Source organism: Dreissena polymorpha, chromosome 1 (genome assembly GCF_020536995.1).
Source record: "Dreissena polymorpha isolate Duluth1 chromosome 1, UMN_Dpol_1.0, whole genome shotgun sequence".
Classification (NCBI taxonomy): Eukaryota; Metazoa; Mollusca; class Bivalvia; order Myida; family Dreissenidae; genus Dreissena; species Dreissena polymorpha.
The window spans coordinates 121,362,972-121,387,746 of NC_068355.1; the positions used below are offsets into that span (position 1 = coordinate 121,362,972).

The 24,775-nt window shown below is 37.6% G+C and overlaps 3 protein-coding genes and 1 long non-coding RNA gene across 4 annotated transcripts in view; 2 read left to right on the top strand and 2 right to left on the bottom strand.

Moving 5' to 3' along the window:
• Nucleotides 1-635: 635 nt before the first annotated feature.
• LOC127847289 (uncharacterized) lies at nt 636-2,876 on the bottom strand. Its single transcript, XR_008033901.1, has 3 exons — nt 2,782-2,876; nt 2,228-2,328; nt 636-723 (listed from the first exon to the last, which is right to left on the bottom strand). It is a non-coding gene; the product is annotated as an uncharacterized LOC127847289 (long non-coding RNA).
• A 3,613-nt stretch (nt 2,877-6,489) lies between these two features.
• The window catches only part of LOC127847283 (uncharacterized), a 42,945-nt gene continuing 24,659 nt past the window's right edge, over nt 6,490-24,775 (top strand). The window contains exon 1 of the mRNA XM_052379101.1: nt 6,490-6,545. The gene's annotated coding sequence lies outside the window, so the exon portion shown is untranslated. The remainder of the gene's footprint in view (nt 6,546-24,775) is intronic.
• Nucleotides 10,042-14,258, top strand: LOC127847503 (carboxypeptidase M-like). Its single transcript, XM_052379541.1, has 5 exons — nt 10,042-10,284; nt 10,960-11,112; nt 11,846-11,991; nt 12,494-12,628; nt 14,205-14,258. The coding sequence occupies exons 1-5, from the start codon at nt 10,128-10,130 to the stop codon at nt 14,256-14,258; spliced, it is 645 nt and encodes a 214-aa protein (XP_052235501.1). The 5' UTR covers nt 10,042-10,127.
• Nucleotides 17,448-22,614, bottom strand: LOC127847590 (uncharacterized). Its single transcript, XM_052379641.1, has 5 exons — nt 22,333-22,614; nt 21,335-21,581; nt 20,757-20,866; nt 18,729-18,945; nt 17,448-18,148 (listed from the first exon to the last, which is right to left on the bottom strand). The coding sequence occupies exons 1-5, from the start codon at nt 22,390-22,392 to the stop codon at nt 17,448-17,450; spliced, it is 1,335 nt and encodes a 444-aa protein (XP_052235601.1). The 5' UTR covers nt 22,393-22,614.

Genomic DNA, 24,775 nt, shown 5'->3' on the forward strand with positions numbered 1-24,775 from the left:
ATTTGGCAAAATAATATTACACATTGTCTTTTGGAAAGAACGAAATGATATTGCACGTAAGAAAATTATGTCTTTTAGACTGATTAATATAGAAGATGATGAAAAATGCACAAAACGAAACGACATATGCACAAATCAATGTAGGCCGACACTTTCCACCAAAACTGGATTTTCGCTATGAATAGATTTCTACTAAAACTACTATGGAAGCGTAAGTGTTGCCCCTGGTTATTGTACGGAAACGAAGAGCAGAAGTATGGCTATTGATGCGCAAAGCTCTTTGTGTGTATACATGTATGTAAAAGGCAGCGCCATCGTTCCTATACATCACAAATGGAGCATTTCATTTGATGTTTGTTTGTAGATCCGGACAGAGCAGCAATGTGTCCGTTTTTCTTGGCGCTACTTTTAACAATGGTTGGCGGGACTATGACCCTGTTACACGTTCACCATGGTAACGTAGCAATGACGTCATATCTCCGGGAAGTGAACAACAACTACCCGGATATCACCAAGCTGTACAGCATTGGGAAAAGTGTTCAAGGTAGGGTTTGCATTTAAACTCTGGGAAAAAGGGCCTTATTGCATATGCTTAAAGTGACTTCCCAGATAAGCCCGTTCTATCCACACAGGCTAGGTGGCACACTACAGTTTTTTAGTCTCGGCCAATCGCGTACACAAGCAGGAGCGAACCAATGTCTGGAAACTGGTCACCTCGCAAATCTGAAAATAAACCAAGCACATTGCCAGAATGGTTGAGGCTGTGCCTTCTGAAAAATCAGTAACATTCAAATCAAATGAGTTGGGGCAAAATGTTTTAGTATTGATTATTTCAAATCAAAACATCAGAATTATGTGTGTTTCCGAGCCTTTTTAAGCCAGTTTCAACAACAAACTGCCACTTTCCTGCAGAAGCAAGGTGCCTGGAAACCATGTTTTTACATTGGTAACTTACCAAGTACTAAACAGCAATGGAGAAAATTGGGGGTCAAAGGATTAGATTTTTTGTAATAGTTCAATGTCCGTACGCCCTTTCAAATTTCCAACAGAAATACTGACCGGAGCCAGCATTACACCTGTTTTCGAATTGCATTAATTCTACTTCCTGTATGCAGCTATAGTTAAAATACCAATGTTTTGGTAACTTACAAACATCCAAGAAAAATCACCACAACTCAAACCTGACATTCATTATTATTAAGACACTCAAAATGGTGCTTACTTGAGCAATGTTCTCTTTATTTAGAAATTTGACCGGGGCCAATTCGCATTGGTGGCTAAAAAGTGTGGTGTGCAGCCTTAAGGGCCAGCAAAGTCTTAGAACTGCAAAATATGGACTTGTTTTCTTGAAATTTGGACAAAAACAAGCAAATATAATACATTTTTGACCAAGTCTGAAGGCTTGTTTGTTATTTATAAAGCGTTTAATCCGACCCCTGTTTTCCCTTTTTTTTCTATGCCATTTTCAGGGTCATTGTAGAAGTCATGGTAGTGAAAAGCTACCTCACAGAAACATATTGCAACAATTAAATGAAGTCTTAATCACAATGAGATGACAAATGGTAGTGCAGGTGACTTGGTCAGCCTTTAAATCATAACTTTATCAAAGAAGCAACACAAAAACACGCAGTTTTGGGCCAATAAATACTTGGCGTTGCTTAGATTTTTACAGCTCTCACAACAAATGCACATGTTTTTGCTTAAAGTAATAAAAATATAAATAAATTGCATGCTTAGCATGATCTTGAAAGGCAAGTTAAGCATTTGTACCTTTAATCTGTTGTAAAAACACACCATTTAAGGCCCCTGTGAAGTAATCCCTTAAACAGGCCCATGCAAGGGAGATAACCCAATCATAGCATAAATAATTGGGGCTGACATATTGAGGAAATACCCCTGATATGACACTAATGATTGCCTAAAAATTGACATCTGAGATAAATATTAATCCATATTTCTTGGAAACAGAAAAAGTAAAACTTCTAGTAAGCTCAGATCATTGTTAAAAGGCATACAACAATGTGAGGCCCTTGCAAGAGTCACTTCTTCACAATAACTTTTTATTTGCTTATAAATATCATCAGATGAATTGCGCACAATGGCGAAAAGTAAGTTATGGCGCAGTTATAGATTAAACAAAGCACGCAGGACATTTCGGTATAGACCAGGAAACACATTCCGACAAACATGCCAACATTTACCTAGCCCACTGAAGATGTTGTTTTACCTTCAGTAACTGCAACGGAGTGTCTTTCCGCTGACAAGGCTGTTGACGTATTTTAGTTCTTCTCCAGGGACTATCTTGCCTTACAAGCAAACGACTAAAACCTGAAATAAATGACATTCCACACTGATTTCAATGCGAAAGCATGCACAATGTTAACATGGAAACAATGTTAACAAGATTGTTATCAGGCCATAGGTCCTTAACCGTACTAAATTCTGCCCAAACGGCCATTTTGAATCATTGTTTTGATTGGATTCTTATATTGTTTGCTATAATTTTTGACATTATATGAATATAAAGCCATTCTTCACCACAGAGTAGTAAGTTGTCCATACTGGCTACAAATTGAACACATTCTTCATACAGAACTGTTTGAGAATTGCAGAAACCAGTAAACATGATTCCGAATTACCTCCCTTGATTTACGAACAGTATTGGTCATACAAAAGTGTTATGGGCAAACACTCTGTTAAAAAACAAAACCTTAGGAATATATAATTAAGCAAAAGCATGTTTCATGGGTGTTTGATCATTTTGGAAATTTGTCGTTTTACCTTAAGGTGGCACACTACAGTTTTTTTAGTCTCGGCCAATCGCGTACACAAGCAGGAGCGAACCAATGTCTGGAAACTGGTCACCTCGCAAATCTGAAAATAAACCAAGCACATTGCCAGAATGGTTGAGGCTGTGCCTTCTGAAAAATCAGTAACATTCAAATCAAATGAGGTGGGGCAAAATGTTTTAGTATTGATTATTTCAAATCAAAACATCAGAATCATGTGTGTTTCCGAGCCTTTTTAAGCCAGTTTCAACAACAAACTGCCACTTTCCTGCAGAAGCAAGGTGCCTGGAAACCATGTTTTTACATTGGTAACTTACCAAGTACTAAACAGCAATGGAGAAAATTGGGGGTCAAAGGATTAGATTTTTTGTAATAGTTCAATGTCCGTACGCCCTTTCAAATTTCCAACAGAAATACTGACCGGAGCCAGCATTACACCTGTTTTCGAATTGCATTAATTCTACTTCCTGTATGCAGCTATAGTTAAAATACCAATGTTTTGGTAACTTACAAACATCCAAGAAAAATCACCACAACTCAAACCTGACATTCATTATTATTAAGACACTCAAAATGGTGCTTACTTGAGCAATGTTCTCTTTATTTAGAAATTTGACCGGGGCCAATTCGCATTGGTGGCTAAAAAGTGTGGTGTGCAGCCCTAATCATTGACGATACTTTGGCTAAGACTGGTTGTTTGTTTAGGGGAGACTTCTTTTATACTACTAATTCCAAAAAAGTGGAGTTGCCCAGGCTACTTTTGGGCGACATTTAACGCACATGCATTCAGCCCCGGTTTCAAAGATTGTGTCTTATTTTGGTTTGTTTGAAGAGGCATTTCTCCTTGAATCATTATCTCTTAAATGATAGAAAAACGAGTCGCCATTTTCTATCATTTAAATAGACACACATGTATTTTCACCAAACATCCTTTATATAACTAATACATACAAATACCTGCTCAAGTTTTATATATTAGGAATCTTTTTTAATTATCGACATGTTAGTGTTCTGTGTTTGTTCAAGAAACATTATTAAACACTAAAATAACGATTTTATTCAGCAATTAAGGCAATAGTATGTGTGATCATTTGATTCACGCACATCTGGCTAATCTTTAATGAGGTTTTAAGATGATTGTAAAACAATATGGTCATAATAAAATAAAAACAATAAAAACGTAATTTAATCATAGGCCATAAGGTAAATGAATTAATTTGAGCCGCGCTCTGTGAAAATGTGGCTTAATACATGTGCGTTTAGTGTCGTCCCAGATTAGCCTGTGAAGTCCGCACAGGCTAATCATGGACGACACTTTCCGCTTTTATGAAATTTTCAATTCAAGAAAGTCTCTCCTTAGCAAAAATCAAGTTAAGTCGTTAAGTGTCGTCCATGATTAGCCTGTGTGGACTGCACAGGCTAATCTGGGACGACACTTTACGCACATGCATTAAACCCCCTTTTCATAGAGCACGGTTATATGTTTTCGTTTGTGTTTCGTAGGTAAATCTCGTTGAAATTCCGATATGAAACGAAAACAATCCTTAATAGTGGTCTTATTAATATTGCGTACACGAAGTTATTATTATAAATTTCAATTGGTCGCATTATTAAAGTATGTCGGTCAATTTAAAGGAACTGGTCAATTTTTTCTAGAAATGACATTAACTGTAGTATCTAACTTATATTTTATACGTATTTAATAGTATGTATTTAAATTGTCTAATACAGACAATATCAAGAAAACTAAAAACAAAATGTGTCCTTTCCTGGGATTCGAAGCTTTTACCTTTGGTAGCAATATTTTACCCGCAAATATTAAGTCGACCATTACATTTAGAAAATTAGGTTTTTAAAACGACGTATTTCCTTTTTTCAATGAAAAGCACTGCATACGAAAATTGATTGATGATTTCCCATTCACCAACTGCCTTTTTGATAACTGTTTTCAGTCGGTAGTGACGTTTCGCTTGTTAGCATATTATTCCTACATTATTTTTTGGTATCCATGAAACTTTCTTTCAAACAGTTACATGTCCATTTAACAAGATTGCGTCGTGCTTGGTGTCTTATTATTATTACTTTTGTGGATCAGGGTCCCCTTGTTTGACAGCTATGCATTTACATTTCAAATCTTTGTGAACTAAACGATATACAATGGTTAATTGAATATAGTACTTTAATTCTTTAATTCGTTAAACTATTAAAACGGTTACGGTTTAACGTAAATTTCAGTATGAAGTAATGCTATTTAGTTTTGCATAAACACATGAGCACTTTTGAGTTTCATTGAAGTAAGTTTCTGCTTTGTCACCATAAAAATTTATATGACTTCGATGCTTGGTAACCACACTTACTATTTAACTTCCAATTGTCATAAGTAGCTCTGCATGCATGTGCGTAAAGTGTCATTCCAGTCTGTCCATTTCGGACAGGCTAATAAGGGACGACACTTTCCGCCTTTACTGGATTTTCTTGGCGAAGAGACTTCCTGTAAACGAACAATTCTATAAAAGGGGAAGGTTTCGCCCCCCATCAGCCACAGCGCTAATCACGGATTAAATTTAATCTTAAGCAGTCTGTATTTAAATTCCACATGTTATTAGTTTCATGTGATAAATTAATTATTTCTAATTTATGTACGGTAAATATATTTTTTTTAAACTTTGGTTATACGATATACCATTCTTAATCATACCGTTTAATAGATTGTATCACCACCTATATAGAAATTCCGTGTTCTAACTATCGATTGTGTTTATTTGTGTTTATTTGTTTTTATATTTTAAATTGATTATTTATGTTATATAAAGCTTTGTTGTTATACGAAGTCAGGTGTCAGAAAATAATATTTGTGTTTATTTGTGTATAAAGACAATGTACTTTTGTATAAGTCTGAATTAAGAGTCTGTCTGTCTGTCTGTCTGTCTGTCTGTCTGTCTGTCTGTCTGTCTGTCTGTCTGTCTGTCTGTCTGTCTGTCTGTCTGTCTGTCTGTCTGTCTGTCTGTCTGTCTGTCTGTCTGTCTGTCTGTCTGTCTGTCTGTCTGTCTGTCTGTCTGTCTGTCTGTCTGTCTGTCTGTCTGTCTGTCTGTCTGTCTGTCTGTCTGTCTGTCTGTCTGTCTGTCTGTCTGTATGTCTGTCTGTCTGTCTGTCTGTCTGTCTGTCTGTCTGTCTGTCTGTCTGTCTGTCTGTCTGTCTGTCTGTCTGTCTGTCTGTCTGTCTGTCTGTCTGTCTGTCTGTCTGTCTGTCTGTCTGTCTGTCTGTCTGTCTGTCTGTCTGTCTGTCTGTCTGTCTGTCTGTCTGTCTGTCTGTCTGTCTGTCTGTCTGTCTGTCTGTCTGTCTGTCTGTCTGTCTGTCTGTCTGTCTGTCTGTCTGTCTGTCTGTCTGTCTGTCTGTCTGTCTGTCTGTCTGTCTGTCTGTCTGTCTGTCTGTCTGTCTGTCTGTCTGTCTGTCTGTCGGTCGGTCGGTCGGTCGGTCGGTCGGTCGGTCGGTCGGTCGGTCGGTCGGTCGGTCGGTCGGTCGGTCGGTCGGTCGGTCGGTCGGTCGGTCGGTCCGTCCGTCCGTCCGTCCGTCCGTCCGTCTTTCTGTCTGTCTGTCTGTCTGTCTGTCTGTCTGTCTGCTTAAATCTCAGAGCGCGGCCCGATTCTGTTTGTCCCTCTAGGCGAGGACTTGTGGGTACTGGCGATCGGCAGCATGTTTTCCAATATCGATCTTCGACCGCACGTGAAGTACATCGGAAATATGCACGGCAATGAGGTATCTATGCGTCAAATGTCATGAGACCTTTCTCTGAGGTATTTCTTTTCGATATCGCTTTGATAAAGCAGTATCCACTGTCTTAGTATTACACTGATGAACTGTTAACAAGAGGTGGTAGTCACGTGACAAACAAGCGACGTCAGGAAATTCGCAGCGAGTAAAGTCGAGATACAGAGCGGATATTACTACGAAATGAACGGTAATCACTTTCTTGTTTATATGGCTGAAATTTGAGTGGCATTTTAAACATTTAATACCAGTAATAAAACGCACTGCACAGCGAAAATGACCTGTCCTGACATTTACGTCGCCATATCGTTTGTCACGCGATTACCCCCTCTGGTAACCTAACCTTGAATAATGACTTTAAGGGTCGACAAAGTAAAGAAGTATGATCAAAACTTAATATTGGTCCATTTCTGTGAAACGTATGTTTATCTGACGTAATTAGTTTCGTTTCCCTGGCGACAAATACACATACAATCAGAAAGAATGAGCGGTGTATTCGTGTTATGGATCAGAGAAATGTGTAAGTAGCTACCACAGCACTATACCTTTGTGTTGTATGTTGGAACATTCAAATCCAAACTGCATTGAGATTGTCGGATGCCATTAAAAACCAAACGACGGAAGCTGTATAACACGGTCGTTAGTCACGAGCGCGACCTCTTTTTTTGCGATGCATTGATAAATAAGCCAATGCTACTTCCGAAGTGGCGCTAATGACCGGATTTTTTTTAAGTCAATGATAATTCTGCAAAGTGAGTGACTGTTAAAAAAAATCTACAAATTTCGCAATATTTTTTAAAATCCAGCAAGTAAGTGCGATTCAGCGATGCTTAATTTATCCACATATAAAAACAATCCAATAGGAAACGTGATGACCTTAATAAGTTGTGGCATGGAGACGTTTTAAAAAGAAAATCGATGTATTTTCCTGTGAGAGGAGCAAAGTTCCACCCAATGAAATCGCTAACAACATCAAACAAATCCGTTGAACATGTATAAGTTGTTCCATGCACAATAACATGGCTTCTTGACGATGTGAAAGATAATGTGTTATTTTTCCAATAGAGATGAAGCCAATGGCCATGAGGTGGTGATAATTACAGGAATTGGCATCAATGCACATGTTCAACTATTTTAATTTTCGATGCAGACCATACACTTTGTGTCGTATTCCAGATTGAGTGTTCGATTTTATCATAATTCATTCAAATTGAAATATTAAAAACAGTAAAGTCTACATAATTATGAAGAAACATCTGTTTCAAAGCAATTTTACAGATTTCTTTCTTTGAATATACTATACAACTGGAAACAAACTTGAGTATAATGTATAATAAAGAAAAAAAAGGTAAACGATTAAAGCCTGAGCTATTCTATTTATTTGCAGATGTTAGAGAGAACAAACGACATATTTTAGCCTATTTAAGGTTCGTTGACCTTTACCTTTTAGTGAATTAAGATATTGTAATAGGGTACAAAAATAACCGTTTCAAGCAGAAGTAACGTCTTGTTAAATATTTCGTGAATTAAGTAGCTGTATAAACACATTTGTTTTTAAAAATTATGTTGAGAATTTTGAGAATTCAGCTATTGGATTTATTGACTATTACATATTTTGGGTTTATTTCGTACAATAAGTTTTTCTCGGGTTATTGACTTCTTAATATAGTCGGTTACTTATATATTAATATATTTACATTTTTTTATAGAATGTGTATATGTTCTGAAATGAAAATATGGAAACGGAACATTATCTATCAAATGTAAGTCATGTGATGATTCACATATCGTGCATTGACACCGCCTCCTGTCATTAGCGCTACATCATTGGCATTGGCTCCATCTCTTTTGGAAAATACAAAATTAAGTATTAGATCTGCAAACCCAGATGTATGTGTTAATGCAGCAACTACTATATGTTGAACGCAATCGTTGATGTCCCCGATTTAATCGGGTTGAAATTCGCTCTTCACACAGGCAAAATACATCGATTTGCTTTATAAAACTCCACCACGCCGCAAGTTATAAAGGCTTCCACGTTTCCAAATTGTTTGGGATTGTATGTTTCTGTACATTGGTGGATGAAATAATCTTCGTTGAGTCGCACTACATTGCCCGATTTTTAAAATAATGCGAAATATGTTGAAAAAACATATGACAACAAATCACCTTGAAGAATTATCCGTGACATTTCACAACATCTGGTCCGTAGCGCCACCTAGGAAGAACCATTTGCTCATTTATTAATGCATCGCAAAAAAGTCGTGGCGCCCGTGATTTACGGTCGTGTATGACTTCGACAAAATTTTGGAAATGGGATTAAAACAAAGAACTAGTCAATAAAGTTTAAAGTGTTAAGTTATGTTTTGTGCCGCGAAAAAGTTAAGAATAAGTATATAATGTAGTATGTCTTCCGTTATATTGCTAAGGTCGTAAGTCGGGAGGTGTTGCTGCACTTGATTAACCTGTACGTGACGTCATACGGCACAAATTTGACCCTGACTCAATTCCTTAACACGACCACTGTGCATATCATGCCGTCAATGAACCCCGATGGTTACAGCAAACCAGTTGAGGGTCAATGCGAGGATATCTTAGGCAGGTAGGTGTATGACTAAACAGGAGATAATAGTTTATATATATGAGCCTCGTTAATGCATGTGCAGACCGCACAGGCTAATCGGGGACGACATTTTCCGGATTAACTGGATGTTTGCTTAGAAGTGACTTCTTTTCAACGAAAAATACCATAACAGCGAAACATGTCGTTCCGTTTTAGCCTGTGCGGACTTAACAGGGTAATCCGGGACGACCCTTTACGCACATGCATTAAGCTCGATTTTGCCGGAGCAAGGTTAATATATTTAATGCAGCGCCATTGGCTTCAATCTCATAAAAGCACACATTCGCGTAACGTGATCGTTTGTGTTCGCCAAAATTAACGCGTGGAGTCACATATCATAATGTTCATCAAATTGTGTCAGATCCTTTATCACTACGATACATGCGACCGATTTCGCAGCTTTGTCATATAGGCAACGAATCCACTTAGTCAGATAAAAGAAAATGCTTGCGAACACGTAAAAATGTGATATAAAAAGTTATTGGGACGGATATTATCAGTAAGTTTTGGGATTTTTTTTCCGGAAACTCCGATCATGTGTTAACTATGTCCGATCATGTGTTAACTATGTCCGTTCCTATTCAGATACAACGCCAACTGGGTGAACTTGAACAGAAACTTCCCCGATTTAGTTCACGACGGGCAAATCATACCCGTCCAACCCGAAACGCAGCACGTGATAGACTGGCTGGACGACTACAATTTTGTACTCTCTGCCAACTTGCACTCCGGTCATTTTGTTGCAAGCTACCCCTACCACTTTTATCTCTCAGGTCGTATGTCGTTTAACCCTTGATGACTTATACACACAACGCAATAAAAGAAAATGAGACATTCATTGAATTATATTTGTTCATTAATGCATTGAATTAGTTGCAATTGCTTGATTTAAATGCCTTACGTTAAATTTATTTTAAGACCGCTATCTACATAATGCCGGACCGTCGATGACGGTGGATGACGACACTTTCCAGTATTTAGCTCTGACCTATGCAAGGTCACACCACACTATGGCTAAAACAGGTGGCAACGAATGCGGCCAGTACCTTGAGAAGTACTTTAAGAATGGCATTTCAAACGGAGCCGATTGGTATTCTGTGTTAGGTAACTATAAAAGTAACATAGAAAGCATACAACTATTTCTTTGAGCCGGTTGTCTTTCGCTCGGTTGGAAGGTCAGTCCGTAGACCATTTCGTTTCCGCGCTATATATTGAGAACGCATTTACTTACCATCATTCAGTTGGTGGCCTGGTTTCTTGGGAGGGAAGACGGCGTTCAATTTCTAGATCAACATGCGCATATCAAAAGGGATTGAAACAGAAAATAATAAAAGTGCAACAGTCAAATTTACCCGTAGCCACCATCCCTTAAAGTAGACGTTCCGTGTAGTAAAAAACATCTTAACATAACTTTGGCACAGTGCTCTCTAATAATTATGTACGTTATCGGACTGCCTGTAGTAGGTTCTTTCAAGCATGAATCATCTTTGACCTATTGTCTTAAAAATCATGTAGCTGCCATTTTAACGCGTATTTTTCACACTAACAAGTTACCATTTTAATCCAATTTTATGGAAACTCTTTTTATGCTGAAAGTCGGTGGACCATTGTGGACTGCACAGGCTAATCTGGGAGGACACTTTAAGAACATGCAGTAAGCAGAGTTTTCCCAGAACGATGCGTACATGACTTAAATACCGTGAAATGCAGTGTAAACTCCTATACATTTGTATCCAATTATGCAGTAAACTTGAATTGTAAGTTGCGAGTCCATTGCAGGAAGCATGCAGGACTACAACTACCTTGCTGAAGGCATATTTGAAATCACAATAGAATTTTCCTGCTGCCATTTTCCGAATGCCTCATCTCTCCCCGATTATTGGGTGGAGAACAAAGACGCATTGGTCAACTACCTTTTGTTGGCTCACATGGGTAAGACATGGAGACCACTTTAACCGTTAACTACTCAGATACGAATTTTGATCAGCTTGTAGTTCCTTAGAAAATCAAAATAATTTTAAGCACCTTTCTTAATATATTGAAGTTTAAAGGCTTTCTTTTTGGCCATAACAGAGGGGCTAATCACGTGACAAACAAGATGGCGACGCTCATGCCAAGATTATTATCCGAGGTATTTTGCTCTGCGTAATACCCTTTATTACTTGTGTTAATTGTTTAAATGCATTTTTAAACCATTTCAGTAGGAAATCGATTTGCGTTTATTTCGTTTAAATATTCGCTCTCTATTTCGACTTTACTCGCTGCGAATTTTTCTACAAAGGATCTGTAATTGTGTCAGCCGCTAAGAAATTTCTCAGCGAGTAAAATCGAAATAAAGAGCGAATATTAATATAATATGAACGTTTATAACTTTCTTGTCGATATTGCTGGAAAGTGAGCGGCATAGTAACAATTAATACAAGAAAAAAAGGGTGTACAACGGCGAAAAACATCTGTCTGGGCATTGACGTTGCCATCTAGTTTGTCACAAAATTACCCCCTCTGCTTAAAATATTGATGACAGACTGAACTGTTTTACTGTTTGCATTTTCCATTTTCACGTGTATTCCGAGTTTAAAAGGTTAATGGGCTAGAAACAACTTTTACTTTGTACTGTACATAACGATAAATATTCGTGTTTTTTATTTCGAGATTTCATTTCTAGGTGTAAAGGGATACATTCGGGACCAAAACAACAACCCGTTAAATGGCGCTGTGTTAAGCCTTAAAGGACGAGCATTCCCGACATTCAGGTCTAAACATGGCGGCCAGTACTTCCGACTCCTCATGCCAGGCACATATACTTTGAATGTGAGTCTTTAGTTTGCATGATTCAAATATCATATAGATTCGGTAACGTGTTTTATTTATCATAATAAAACGGTTTCAAAACATGCACATGAACCCATACATCATGAATGTGTTGTTTTTAATTGTTTGATGACTATAGACTTACTTCAGTTCAGAGGAGATATAGCCACAATAGCTCAAGCCAACAAAATCTTGCGTCACCGTTACTAAATGGATATGGTATCCACCTAGCGACCGGGTTGTCACATGTTGGATTAAAACTGTGTGAGATATCTTCAGATCTCTTTTAAAGACGCTAAGTAGTTGTGCCTACCATGGAACCGACTCAAAAGCGATTCAATAAGCTGTGGGCTTTCGATGCAATCGAGCTAAGATTTAAAGGTTAAAACCAAGCAGGTGTGCGTTATTACCTTTTCTGTGATAACAAATAGTTTTCCTGTCTTATGACATGCTGTGTTCGGATTAATATGATAATAAACATGGGCTCTGTTTATCATTGCAGGTCAGTTACAAGAACCACAAGAGGACCGAAAAGTTCATCGTGTCGACAGGCGTCGTCACACGCGTTGACGTCACTTTGGACCTTGACAAACTTGAAACTTCAAATGAAACTGTTGACGCCAACAAAACTGATACTGTAAATGAAACCAACAAACGAAGTCCCTCGAACAACGCGCTTCAATGCGCATCCTCTTTGTCAATTATAGCTACGTTTTATGTGGTATTGCGTTCATTAATGTATTAAGGCCGCTAACAGAAACATTTTATCTTCCGCTAACAATATAAACGTTACTTTTTGTAAGCTTGATCCTTCTTAAATCTTAAAAACTAATTTCATGAGATTTATTGCATGAATCTTATATATATCAGCAAAACCGAGAAAACATATCATAGCTCGTCAAGTAATAGCTCTGTAATGTTACATGCATCCTCAAAATTGTTTAAAATGTTCTCGTCCAAGATCATTTTCTTGAGTCCGGACAGGCAATCATTGACGATATTTTCAGCTTTTCTTGATTTTTTTTTTCGTTTTAAATAAGGCCTCTTCAAAACAAACATTCAGACTAGGCGGAAAGTGTTATTGTATTTGGCTGGGTGTATCAGTTTTGTATCGTACTTGTGTTTATGTAATTGTTTATTTGTAAAAATCAGCTTGTATTGTACGAAACATAGTTGCATAACTATTAACCAGTCCCAGATTTTTGAGGAAAAAAACACGATCAGAGTAAGAAAAGAACACGTCAAAAAAGAATGTATGCATTATATTATAGTATATTACTGCAACATAATACTCCTGATTAAGAAAAGGCTAACACAGTATGGTCGTTTATAGACAGTCATCAAGGCTAAAACAGTATGGTCGTTTATAGACAGTCATCAAGGCTAACGCAGTATGGTCGTTTATAGACAGTCATCAAGGCTAACACAGTATGGTCGTTTATAGACAGTCATCAATCGAAATCGGAAATGCAACGCTTTTCATCGATAATATAACGGAAACAAGTATAACCGACATAACATTAAACTACTCTTCAAATTTTGAAAGCTTGCATGGTACATGCGCAACGCAATAGCTTTTACTTTGATATAACCTAACATGGGCATTATTCCGTGCTATTATATTTTTTTAAACTAGTCCAAATACAGATTTGACATTAAATTCATTAAATAACATTCTTCACAAACACCACCATCTTAAAATAGCCCCCTAATGCTTTGTAGTACATTGCACGATTTATAAAATAAAGTTTCTTACAATACAATATTACCATCTTGTTGTTGTTGTATGGCCTCAGTAGAGACATGCATAAAGCGGTCGTAATAACCGTCCGTCCGTTTTCCGTCCGTCAGGCGTTCCGTTTAACGAGTTTTTTCACAAAAGAGTTAAGTAATCAGCCTGAAATTTAAAGTATGATTCTACCTGCATGAAAAAAAATCAGGTTCGAACTTTGTTCCTGTTGGTTGATTTTTGGGGAAGTGATCGGGTCTGGACATTCCATTTTTCACTAGAATAAAAGTTTTCCGGATTCTTTCTCCTGAACGCTTGATTGATTTTTTGGTGAGTGAGTCTACCTACACGTCTAACATATATTATCTGAGTTTCGTTGCGGTCCATTTATTTTTACGAAGTTACGGGCCTTGGACGAAGGAAATGTCTTCTAAGAAACACTTTTCCGAATGTCTTTGCCGGATTGAACATTATATTATTGAAGTGGTCAGGGCCTGAAATCCCTTGCAAGAAGAATGAATCTGGTGTTGCAAAGTGATGTTGTTTTTTTATGATAAAATGATTTGCAAATACAAGTTGTTCAGATACATTTATTAGCCATGTAATACTCTTGTATTTAACATAATTTGTGTACATTTATATATAAATACATCCATGTATATTTTACAACAAAATATCCAATATTGTATACACATGATAAACATTTACGGGCAATCAAACAAGCATTTTACGGAAAAAATAATGTACATGCTGTTTTATGTAATTTGGAGAGAAAAAAAATTAAATGCGAAATGATCAACATAACACACATTCTTTAAGACATAACACACATTAGTCAAGACATTACACTCATTCTTCAAGAGTATACACATTCTTCAAGACATTACACACATTCTCCAAGACATTACACACCTTTAATCAAGACATAACACACCTTTAATCAAGACATTACACACATTCTTCAAGACATTACACACCTTTAATCAAGACATTACACACATTCTTCAAGACATTACACACATTCTTAAAGACATTACACACATTCTTCAAGACATTACACACATTCTTCAAGACATTACACACCTTTAATCAAGACATTACACACATTCTCCAAGATATTACACACCTTTAATCAAGACATTCTTCAAGCAAATATAAGCGATTTTGAATTAATACATATATTCAATGACAAAAACTAAACTGAGTTTTGCTCCATTCAAAACCACACTCATTTGCCAGAGTCATTGGGCAATGTTAAAGGGACCTTTTCACACATTTTGGCATGTATTGAAGTTAGTCATTAAATGCTTCATATTGATTTATGTAAAAATCTCCAGTAAAAATAAGAACAACATTAAAGAAAGATAAAAGTAACCCTCAACTGGGGTCGAACCACTGACCCCTGAAGTAAAAGTCTAACGCTTAGACCACTCGGTCATCGGTGTTCATACAGTGCATGATGTATTTTATACTGTATATAAGCAATCCTCGTAGTGTCACAAAAATAACGACAACAACAGAATTCTCAAAATTATTCAATCGTTTCGCGTTGCACGCTTTATAATTTTCAGGTTTTTAAATCGTCAAAAGATGTATATAATGGATATTTGAGGGCATAGTACATATTCAGTTTTACTGTTTTCTCAAAAATATCATAACTACAACGACAATTTGTTTATCTGAAACATTTTTTTCAATGTTGTCAATATACCAAAACGTAAAAAGGTCACTCTAAGGGACAGTCATGCCATAGAACATAATGTAGCGCACATTTGTATGACATTGCTACGCATATAGGTATCTAATGATCATATAAGGCACGAATGTTACACTTTTATATGTATTAAGTAGAATGCATGACCATGTTTTTGTGGGATTAAAATTAAGTAGTTAATGTCGATGTAAGGACATAAAGAACCAGACAAAAGGATGAAATTGCCGGGAAAGTATCCTGAATATCCAGTATATGATATAATAGCACATGACGGGAACATAATAAAAGTGTTGTAGTTGTTTTTGAAAACCTAAGCTGACTCCATAACAGTGCTAGAACATATTGACATTTATAACAATATATATATTTACTAGTGTTATTTTCCTAAAAAAATCTCTTTATATAAGTATTCGTATCATAGAAAAGTGTGTTTTTATTTGAAAGTTTTACACTAATGAATTATTAAAACAAATTATTTGTATGCATCTAATGTATTATTTTTGTTGGTAAACAAATCTGTAAACAATATTAATTAGATTACATTTCTGAACAGATATAGTGTAAAATGCTTTGAGGGATCGATGCCATTTTAAACTTATTGTTACTCTAAATATAGTCATTGTTAAATAGACCGCAGCGAAATCTTAACATTTAACTGTAACAACATACATAAATACAAGTTCATTGAACTAATTGTAATATGTTTACATAACTTATATAGGCAGCTAAACTACAATTAATATCAGAGTATCCTGACAAACACGCTCATAAATGAAAGCGGGTACAAAATATATGGGAACGAAAGAACGCGGTTTCGAATTACATGGGAAGACACTAAGCGGACATGTATCACACATTGAATTTTGAAATACGTTGTTTATACAAATCGCTTGCAAATGGGTTTCTTTCCTTTGAATGGATACTTTCCATAAATGTTTTTTTTTCGCGAGAACAAATTTAATCTATAAGACAAAGACACTCATACGGATTAACTATTGCAAGAAAGGTGTTTTTGTAGGGGAGGGGCGAAAACACGAACCATTTGATTTACAAAACGTACACGCATGTTCATGTGAAAGACAGGCACAAACTGTTTAATACAACTCCATATAACGCATATTTTTTGAAACCGTAATTACTTCTTTACATAAAAGGTTATATTGCTAATATTCGTCAAAACTGTGCATGCTTTCACTTAAAATTGTTTGCTTGACCTGCAAGACAAAATAAATGAAGTTCGTTACAACGCTAAAGAATCCCTCACGAAAAGTAGTTTAACTTAATGTACATTTAATTAGTTTACACAGGTACGATATTTTGCCAGATTACGTCATCAACTTTCGTCAATAAATACATCATTCGGAGCCGGAAAACTAACGCTCTGAGCCTCTCTGAAATTCGATATGAACTCCGGGTGGTCATTGAAAGTCACAGAGGGCGCTCGCGAATTAGACCCGGGATTGTCGGATGCTTCCATTCTATACATAGATGGTGACGTCACTACGTTATTTTAACTGGTCCCCCGTTGAATATAACCGTTGACTTCGTTGACTATAATATACAACAGGTACAGGTTAATGTATCGGCGATTTTAATTGGATAACGCGAAAACCAATCGGTAGCTCCGTTCGTGACGTGACGTTACAATGTTATGGTTCGCGCGCGGCATTCCCCGGATTATTTTTTTTAATCTCTCTATCATTCCGTTGATAACTACAAATACAAAAATTCACATGTTCACAAATCAAGAATTTCCACTTTTAAGTGACGCGAGGATATTATGTATCATGTAGTACTCAAGTTGCATATGTATTATGAATCTTATTTTACTAGAACGAGCTTTCATTCTTACCTGTCAGCTGTCAAAAAGTTCGGGAAAATAAACCGGAAATGGTACACGATTATTTCCCCTGAAATGTTTCTAAAAATAACCGGTCCAATTTTGGACCGGTAAAATTAGCTTGTACCGATCCCTATATAGAGAGTAGCGAAAGATAAGGGGAGGTAACCAATCTATACGTTATTGTCAGTAAGACCGATGTGTACACAATGGGATGCTTCCGATTCCGACTCGATAAAGTTTGCGCGCGCATCGTCCTCGCTGATGCGCGGTGTTTTATTGTTCGAAAACGGTCGAACTTCCGCCGATAATTTATTCGACTTAAAATCTCCACCCGAAGTCGTACTAGCAGCGGACGCGTCCGACTTAGGTCGCATCGCGACTACCACATCTTTATACGTATCCAACAAGCTGTCTCTCTTCGTATCCGCATCGCTACTACGCGGCTGGCTGAGCACGTGGACATCCGGCTCCTCGCTGTCGACAATTATGTTCAACGTTGACGAGCTGCCATAGCTGCCGCGCTTCGGAAGACTCTTAAGCGTCACATCGTCCGTCGGCATCGCATCGATGGAATTGGAGCGACTAAGGCGGTTCGGCCAAGGAAGCAGGCTGCGCTTCTCCTCTTCGCCTTTCGTGTTCAGGCTCATCCGAGACTGTGTCAGCACATCGCGAACGAGATGTAGCCGCGTGTCAACCTTGCCGGTCGTGCCCTCCGCCCCATGTCGGCGGTTAATATTCTGGAGTTTCGTCTCAATGGCCTCCGCCTTTCTGAGTACAATTCGCTTGTCGTTCTGTATCGAGTTGATTGCGCGCATAGCCTTCTTGTTCTTTCGTTTGTTGCCGCTGCTTCCCTTCCGGCGACCGAACTTACCTAAAGAATAAGATTTAATATATAATTTATATAAATATTGATAATAAAGTTCAACAGCCAACAGATGTATGTTTGAACGCTAAAAACAGTCAAAGGCTTTCATTATATCGATTGTAAAACAGTACTAATTCCTTATGCGGTGACTTTTCAACATCATGCTTTTTGATACAACAAAAAATCACCCGTTGCTTTTCTGGTAAAAAAGAAACATTTTATCATAAAAAAAGTTCCCCGCAGCTCCGTTGCAATTGATTCATTATATCGTTTCGTCAAATTACCCGATAATTATAATATAATTTAAATCGTTTAAACAGGATTAGCTTTAGTTTACTTTTACTATATTGCAATAAAAGTCTGCACAAAAATGGTTATAAAAGTTGCATAATCCCAGGATAAAACAGATTTTTGAAATAAACAACATACATGCTTTTCTGCACAACACTTTTATCTTGAAAACAATAATTTGTACCATTGAAATGATCGAAACAGGTCAGTTATTCTTCACATTCTTTTAGCTATTAACGTAAAATTTATACGAAATTGAAATTTAAGGCTCAAAGTGAAAAAAGCAAAACTTTACCGGAAGCACCTTCGCTATGTTCGCTTGTTTGGCTCACTCGCTTGTTGCGTAGGTCGTTGACGAGGTCCATAAAATTCTTCATGAATTTGCTTCCCAGGTTGTCTCCCGGCCCCGCCGGAACTTCAATGCCCGAAACGCCACTGGGTCCCTGATTCTGTTTTCGGCGCTTCGTGATTCGGATGACGGTCTTTCGGCGTTTCAGTCTCGGGGAATCGTCCTGTAAAAAATGATGGTTAAGTGAATTAATATGATATTAACGGGTTATAATGCGAACAGATTTGTTTTGGTTTGCTTTTATTTCGTACTTGATTAATGACCAAATCTACGACTGTTCCTTGAACTACTTGTAATATGTTTACATAACTTATATAGGCAGCTAAACTACAATTAATATCAGAGTATCCTGACAAACACGCTCATAAATGAAAGCGGGTACAAAATATATGGGAACGAAAGAACGCGGTTGCGAATTACATGGGAAGACACTAAGCGGACATGTATCACACATTGAATTTTGAAATACGATGTTTATACAAATCGCTTGCAAATGGGTTTCTTTCCTCTGAATGGATACTTTCCATAAATGTTTTTTTCGCGAGGACAAATTAATCTATAAGACAAAGACACTCATACGGATTAACTATTGCAAGAAAGGTGTTTTTGTAGGGGAGGGGCGAAAACACGAACCATTTGATTTACAAAACGTACACGCATATTCATGTGAAAGACAGGCACAAACTGTTTTAATACAACTCTATATAACGCATATGTTTTGAAACCGTAATTACTACTTTACATAAAAGGTAATGTTGCTAATATTCGTCAAAACTGTGCATGCACTCACTTAAAATTGTTTGCTTGACCTGCAAGACAAAATAAATGAAGTTCGTTACAACGCTAAAAAATCCCTCACGAAAAGTAGTTTAACTTTATGTACATTTAATTAGTTTACACAGGTACGATATTTTGCCAGTTTACGTCATCCACTTTCGTCAATAAATACATCATTCGGAGCCGGAACACTAACGCTCTGAGCCTCTCTGAAATTCGATATGAACTCCGGGTGGTTATTGAAAGTCACAGAGGGCGCTCGCGAATTAGACCCGGAATTGTCGGATGCTTCCGATTCCGACTCGATAGAGTTTGCGCGCGCATCGTCCTCTCTGATGCGCGGTGTTTTATTGGTCGAAAACGGTCGAACTTCGGCTGATAATTTATTCGACTTTAAAACTCTACCCGAAGTCTTACTAGCAGCGGACGCGTCCGACTTAGGTCGCATCGCGACTACCACATCTTCATACGTATCCAGCAAGCTGTCGCTCTTCGTATCCGCATCGCTACTACGCGGCTGGCTGAGCACGTGGATATTGCAATAAAAGTCTGCACAAAAATGGTTATACAAGTTGCATAATCCCAGGATAAAACAGATTTTTGAAATAAACAACATACATGCTTTTCTGCACAACACTTTTATCTTGAAAACAATAATTTGTCCATTGAAATGATCGAAACAGGTCAGTTATTCTTCACATTCTTTTAGCTATTAACGTAAAATTAATACGAAATTGAAATTTAAAGCTAAAAGTGAAAAAAGCAAAACGAAGCACCTTCGCTATGTTCGCTTGTTTGGCTCACTCGCTTGTTGCGTAGGTCGTTGACGAGGTCCATAAAATTCTTCATGAATTTGCTTCCCATGTTGTCTCCCGGCCCCGCCGGAACTTCAATGCCCGGAACGCCACTGGGTCCCGGATTCTGTTTTCGGCGCTTCGTGATTCGGATGACGGTCTTTCGGCGTTTCAGTCTCGGGGAATCGTCCTGTAAAAAATGATGGTTAAGTGAATTAATATGATATTAACGTGTTATAATGCGAACAGATTTGTTTTGGTTTGCTTTTATTTCGTACTTGATTAATGACCAAATCTACGACTGTCCATTAAACATAAATCAAAACAAATTTAAGAAATCAGGTACAAACTAAAAATTCCAACTTTAATAGTCTAATCGGGTTTCAATTTCGTCCACTCTTACCTGCGTAAGGCTGCTGTCGTCGTCAATGTTGCTGCTCGACGTGGTCGTCACGGACATCTTGTCGTCCTCGTCGTCCATTTGTTGCATCTCCTTCACGAGCGCGATCTTACCTGAAGAACGACAACAAGTTTGTGCATGTTTTATATAGAAATTTTAAAAATGAATCGTTTATAAAATGTAACATTTCCTTCATTCGTTGTACCAAGTTGAGCAAGGCTACCAACTTATCCTTAATACCATTCACGTGCGTGTTTTGTGCGCGAACTTACTTTATATACGTTAATCGAACGGTACAGTCTTTGAACAACACTATTCATAACATTAATACCGATTTACAAAACTGCCTATCATCATATTCATCGTCAGCAGCAGCATTCAAATCACCAACAGTGTCGTTGTCGTCGTCGTCATCATCGCCATTATTATCATCGTATAAATGCGTATAAAAATCAATAGTAAAAATATTATTGTTTTTGTATGCAATGTATTTGTATTAACAAAACATATAATAGAGTCATTATTTATTTTTCTTTCATTTGTCTGTATTATACAACTAATATCAACTAAATGCAACCTACTGGCAATATCCATGGCGTTGATCTCCCGGTTGTTGGGCTTCATACAGTTGATGTCTGTGGAGCTCATGATGTGGAGCGCGGTGCCGAGACGGTGGAAGAACATGGAAACGAACTGGATGACGAGCGCCACAGCGTACACGATCATGAAGAGGAGAGAGATGGGCTCCAGGGTCAGCTGCCGCCCGTTGTTGGCGTAGCAGGGCAGCGGGATGCTGATGCCCTTGCGCATCTTGATGGCGTTCGTGTACTGGAGATCGGAGATGGAACATACTTATTATTATTAATACTTGTAATACAATCATCATTATTAATCAAATGTGGATGCATTCCCTATCTTGATGGCGTTTGTGTACTGGAGATCGGAGATGAGAAAAGAATCGAAGAAAAACAATCGATACAAGGACACGGGTAGAGCAATATTAATCAAATGCTTATTAACCGTGACACAACTTGAAATGTTGTGCATGGTCCTTTCTGTATGTCAAGATCTAGGAATTTGTTGATAAAAAAGTGAGACAAGAATGTTTGAAACATGTCTTGAGAAGTAATAGACAAATACCCGTGGGTGTTTGCTGTAGATGGGAAAGCAATAGTGTATTAACAAAAAATTATGGATTGGAACCAAATAAGAGAAGAACAGGTATTTAACAAATTATCGTGGCTTTACATGCTTACGTAAAACAATATGCACGAACGCGTGTGTGAAATTCATTCGCGTACGGGATATGACAAAAATGCGCTAAGAATGACGCCCAAAACATCCATGAATATTCGTCTCTGTTTTACCAATATTAATGTTGCCGTTTAGGAAACCCCTTAAGGCAGTGCATGGAAGGGGATTAATATAATGAAACCGATTGTTTGTAACAGATGACTAAAAATAATAGTTAGTGCAGTTGTAAGAACACATACCAAACCTGCAACATTTGACTTTCAAGAATTTCCGTAAAAGTATATTTATATCAAAGAAAAAAAAGCAACAACCAAACAAAACCTACCTGTAACGTGAAGACAATAACGATGAAAAAACCATTCAGCGTGAAGAACATTAGACTCATTTTGTTCCTCAGTTCTAGAAGGTCGTTCTGAACTTTGGCCTGCTGAGCCTCGTTTTTCTCAAGCGGAAGTAGGTACTTCTTGATCAGGTCCTTCCAGAACAGTTTCTCGTCGTTGCCAAGGTAACGCGTTCGGCCATTACCCAGTCCGTCGTCGTTCAGCCAGTTTGGCGCATTTTCGTCGTAAGGCGCGAATGTTTGCTTGAACGCTGGATTTATTGCTTAGGACCGAGCACAAACATGGTTATGAAATAACGACTTTAATATGACTTTATGACTGTAGAAAAATAAATGAAGCGGCGTAATCAACGTTAGCAAACAAGAAACTTACACCCGTACGTTTTATGGTGTTATTTAAACTGTGGGGTTTACATTTAATGTCATTTTCAGGATAACATCAATCATGACCATCACCGCAAGCACCACTATCATTATCTTCATCATTTACAATTAAAAAAACATTATGTTCTGTAAACGAGGCAAACACAATACAAATGAACGAAGTACCTTCGAATCCGCCTGCGATATCGGGCGTCGACGAGACGCTTTTCGAACTTTCCTTCCGACGTCGCAGCCCGTCTGTGACGTTTTCCGCCACTGTCTCAAACGTCACGCTTACGCCATCGTCAGTGGTGACACTTCTAGCAGCATTTTCTAGATGCTGCCATTAACATGTGATGTATATAATGTAAGCGCCACGTGCATTCTTCTTTTAAATATTTTTTTGTTTCATTGATTTATACAAGTTTGATATAAATATTAAATAAGTGTATAATTATGTTCTAAATATGCAGTTATTGAAAAACTTGTTCTGGCTATAGAGTTGGAAGAGCGCTCTATCTTTATTTCCGTGGTTTCAATGACATGTTTAATGTCTTTGCTTGTTTCATCCTTATTATAAGCAACATTTGCTGTTATGTGACATCTTCAATGTCCTTTAAACATTATTAAATTTGAAGTGTAAAATGTTATTAACGGTTCTGTTCTGAAGTAAAGCAGCTTGAACTGAATTCTTAAAATCGTATTTGATTGTCATTCAAAATTGTGTCTTGTTATGAGAAAACGGGGCTTAATGCTTGTGCGTAAAGTGTCGTCCTAGTGCAGTCCGAACAGGCTAATCAGGGACGACACTTTCCGCCTAAACTTGATTTTCGGTAAGGAGGGACTTCCTTGAAACTAAAAATACCATTAAAGCGGAAAGTGTCGTCCCTGATTAGCTTGTGCGGACTGCACAGGCTAATCTGGGACGACACTTTACGCACATGAATTAAGCCCAGTTTTCTCAGAACAAGACATAAATGATTATGTAAGACGCTTTATATCCCGGTCAAACCCGCGCACAGTCCTTGTGCATAAAGTTCTCAATAATTATAAACAATCGCATCAAGAAAGTCAAGTAACCAAGAGGAATGCCATGATTTTAGTTGATAAAATTATTTAGAAAAACACTAAGATTAGACATCACACGCTTGTAATCTTCGAGAATTTATAATTCCATGTTACCTGATTCCCGCCAAGAGCGCGTTCAAGCGACTCTAATTTGTCGATCACGAGCTCAAACTTGCTCTCGGTGGCGTCCGGTCGGGGACGCGCGCAGCAGACGCAGCGGAAGAGGTTCCCGAAAGAGAAGTTGTAGTCGCTTGTCTCGTCGGCGTCGGATGAAGAGAATTTCTGGAGTAGCGCCTTTTCACGAGAGGAAAAAAAATATTTTCACGATCAACATTTGCGGTTTATTCGACAATGAACCCTTATAAACCCTTAATAAAGTTCTTCATTTTTGGCGTTTCGGGCGTAAAATCTTTGCTGACTCTTCATTATAACAGGTTCAATTGCGTTTTTGAAATGATAGAGCAAGCCAAAAGAATTAAGCAGTGGCATTTAAATAGTGAAAACCCTCTTTAATCCGTATGCTAAGTGTCATTAAATCGATAGATCGAAAGCAAAACATAAATATACATCGGTTACGTGAGTCGTAGTATGCAGAGTAAATGCAAATAAGTAGTCTATCAACACGGAGTTTTGAGTGATTTTTTTATATATAGAAAATTCATTGGCAGCGCATTAAAAATAAATTTACTGAATTAAAACGTCATGCATATAAGAAAATACTAGTATTCTCAGTAATAAAGAACTATTTATAAATACGCGTGCACTTTTTAAATACTATTTGCATTTGCAAGCATTCGTTCGGGAACATATCAATTGACGTTTGTCATCTGAAACACTGCTGTAAACATTTGTGTGGGAGTTGCTTGAGTTTTTTATGGGATCAGTCTTAAGATAAACTGAAGTAACAAAACATTAGAATTAGGCACAATATAAGGCATACATCCGTCTCAAAATCCATCAAATGAGACACCCGACCTACCTGCAATCGACTGTCGGG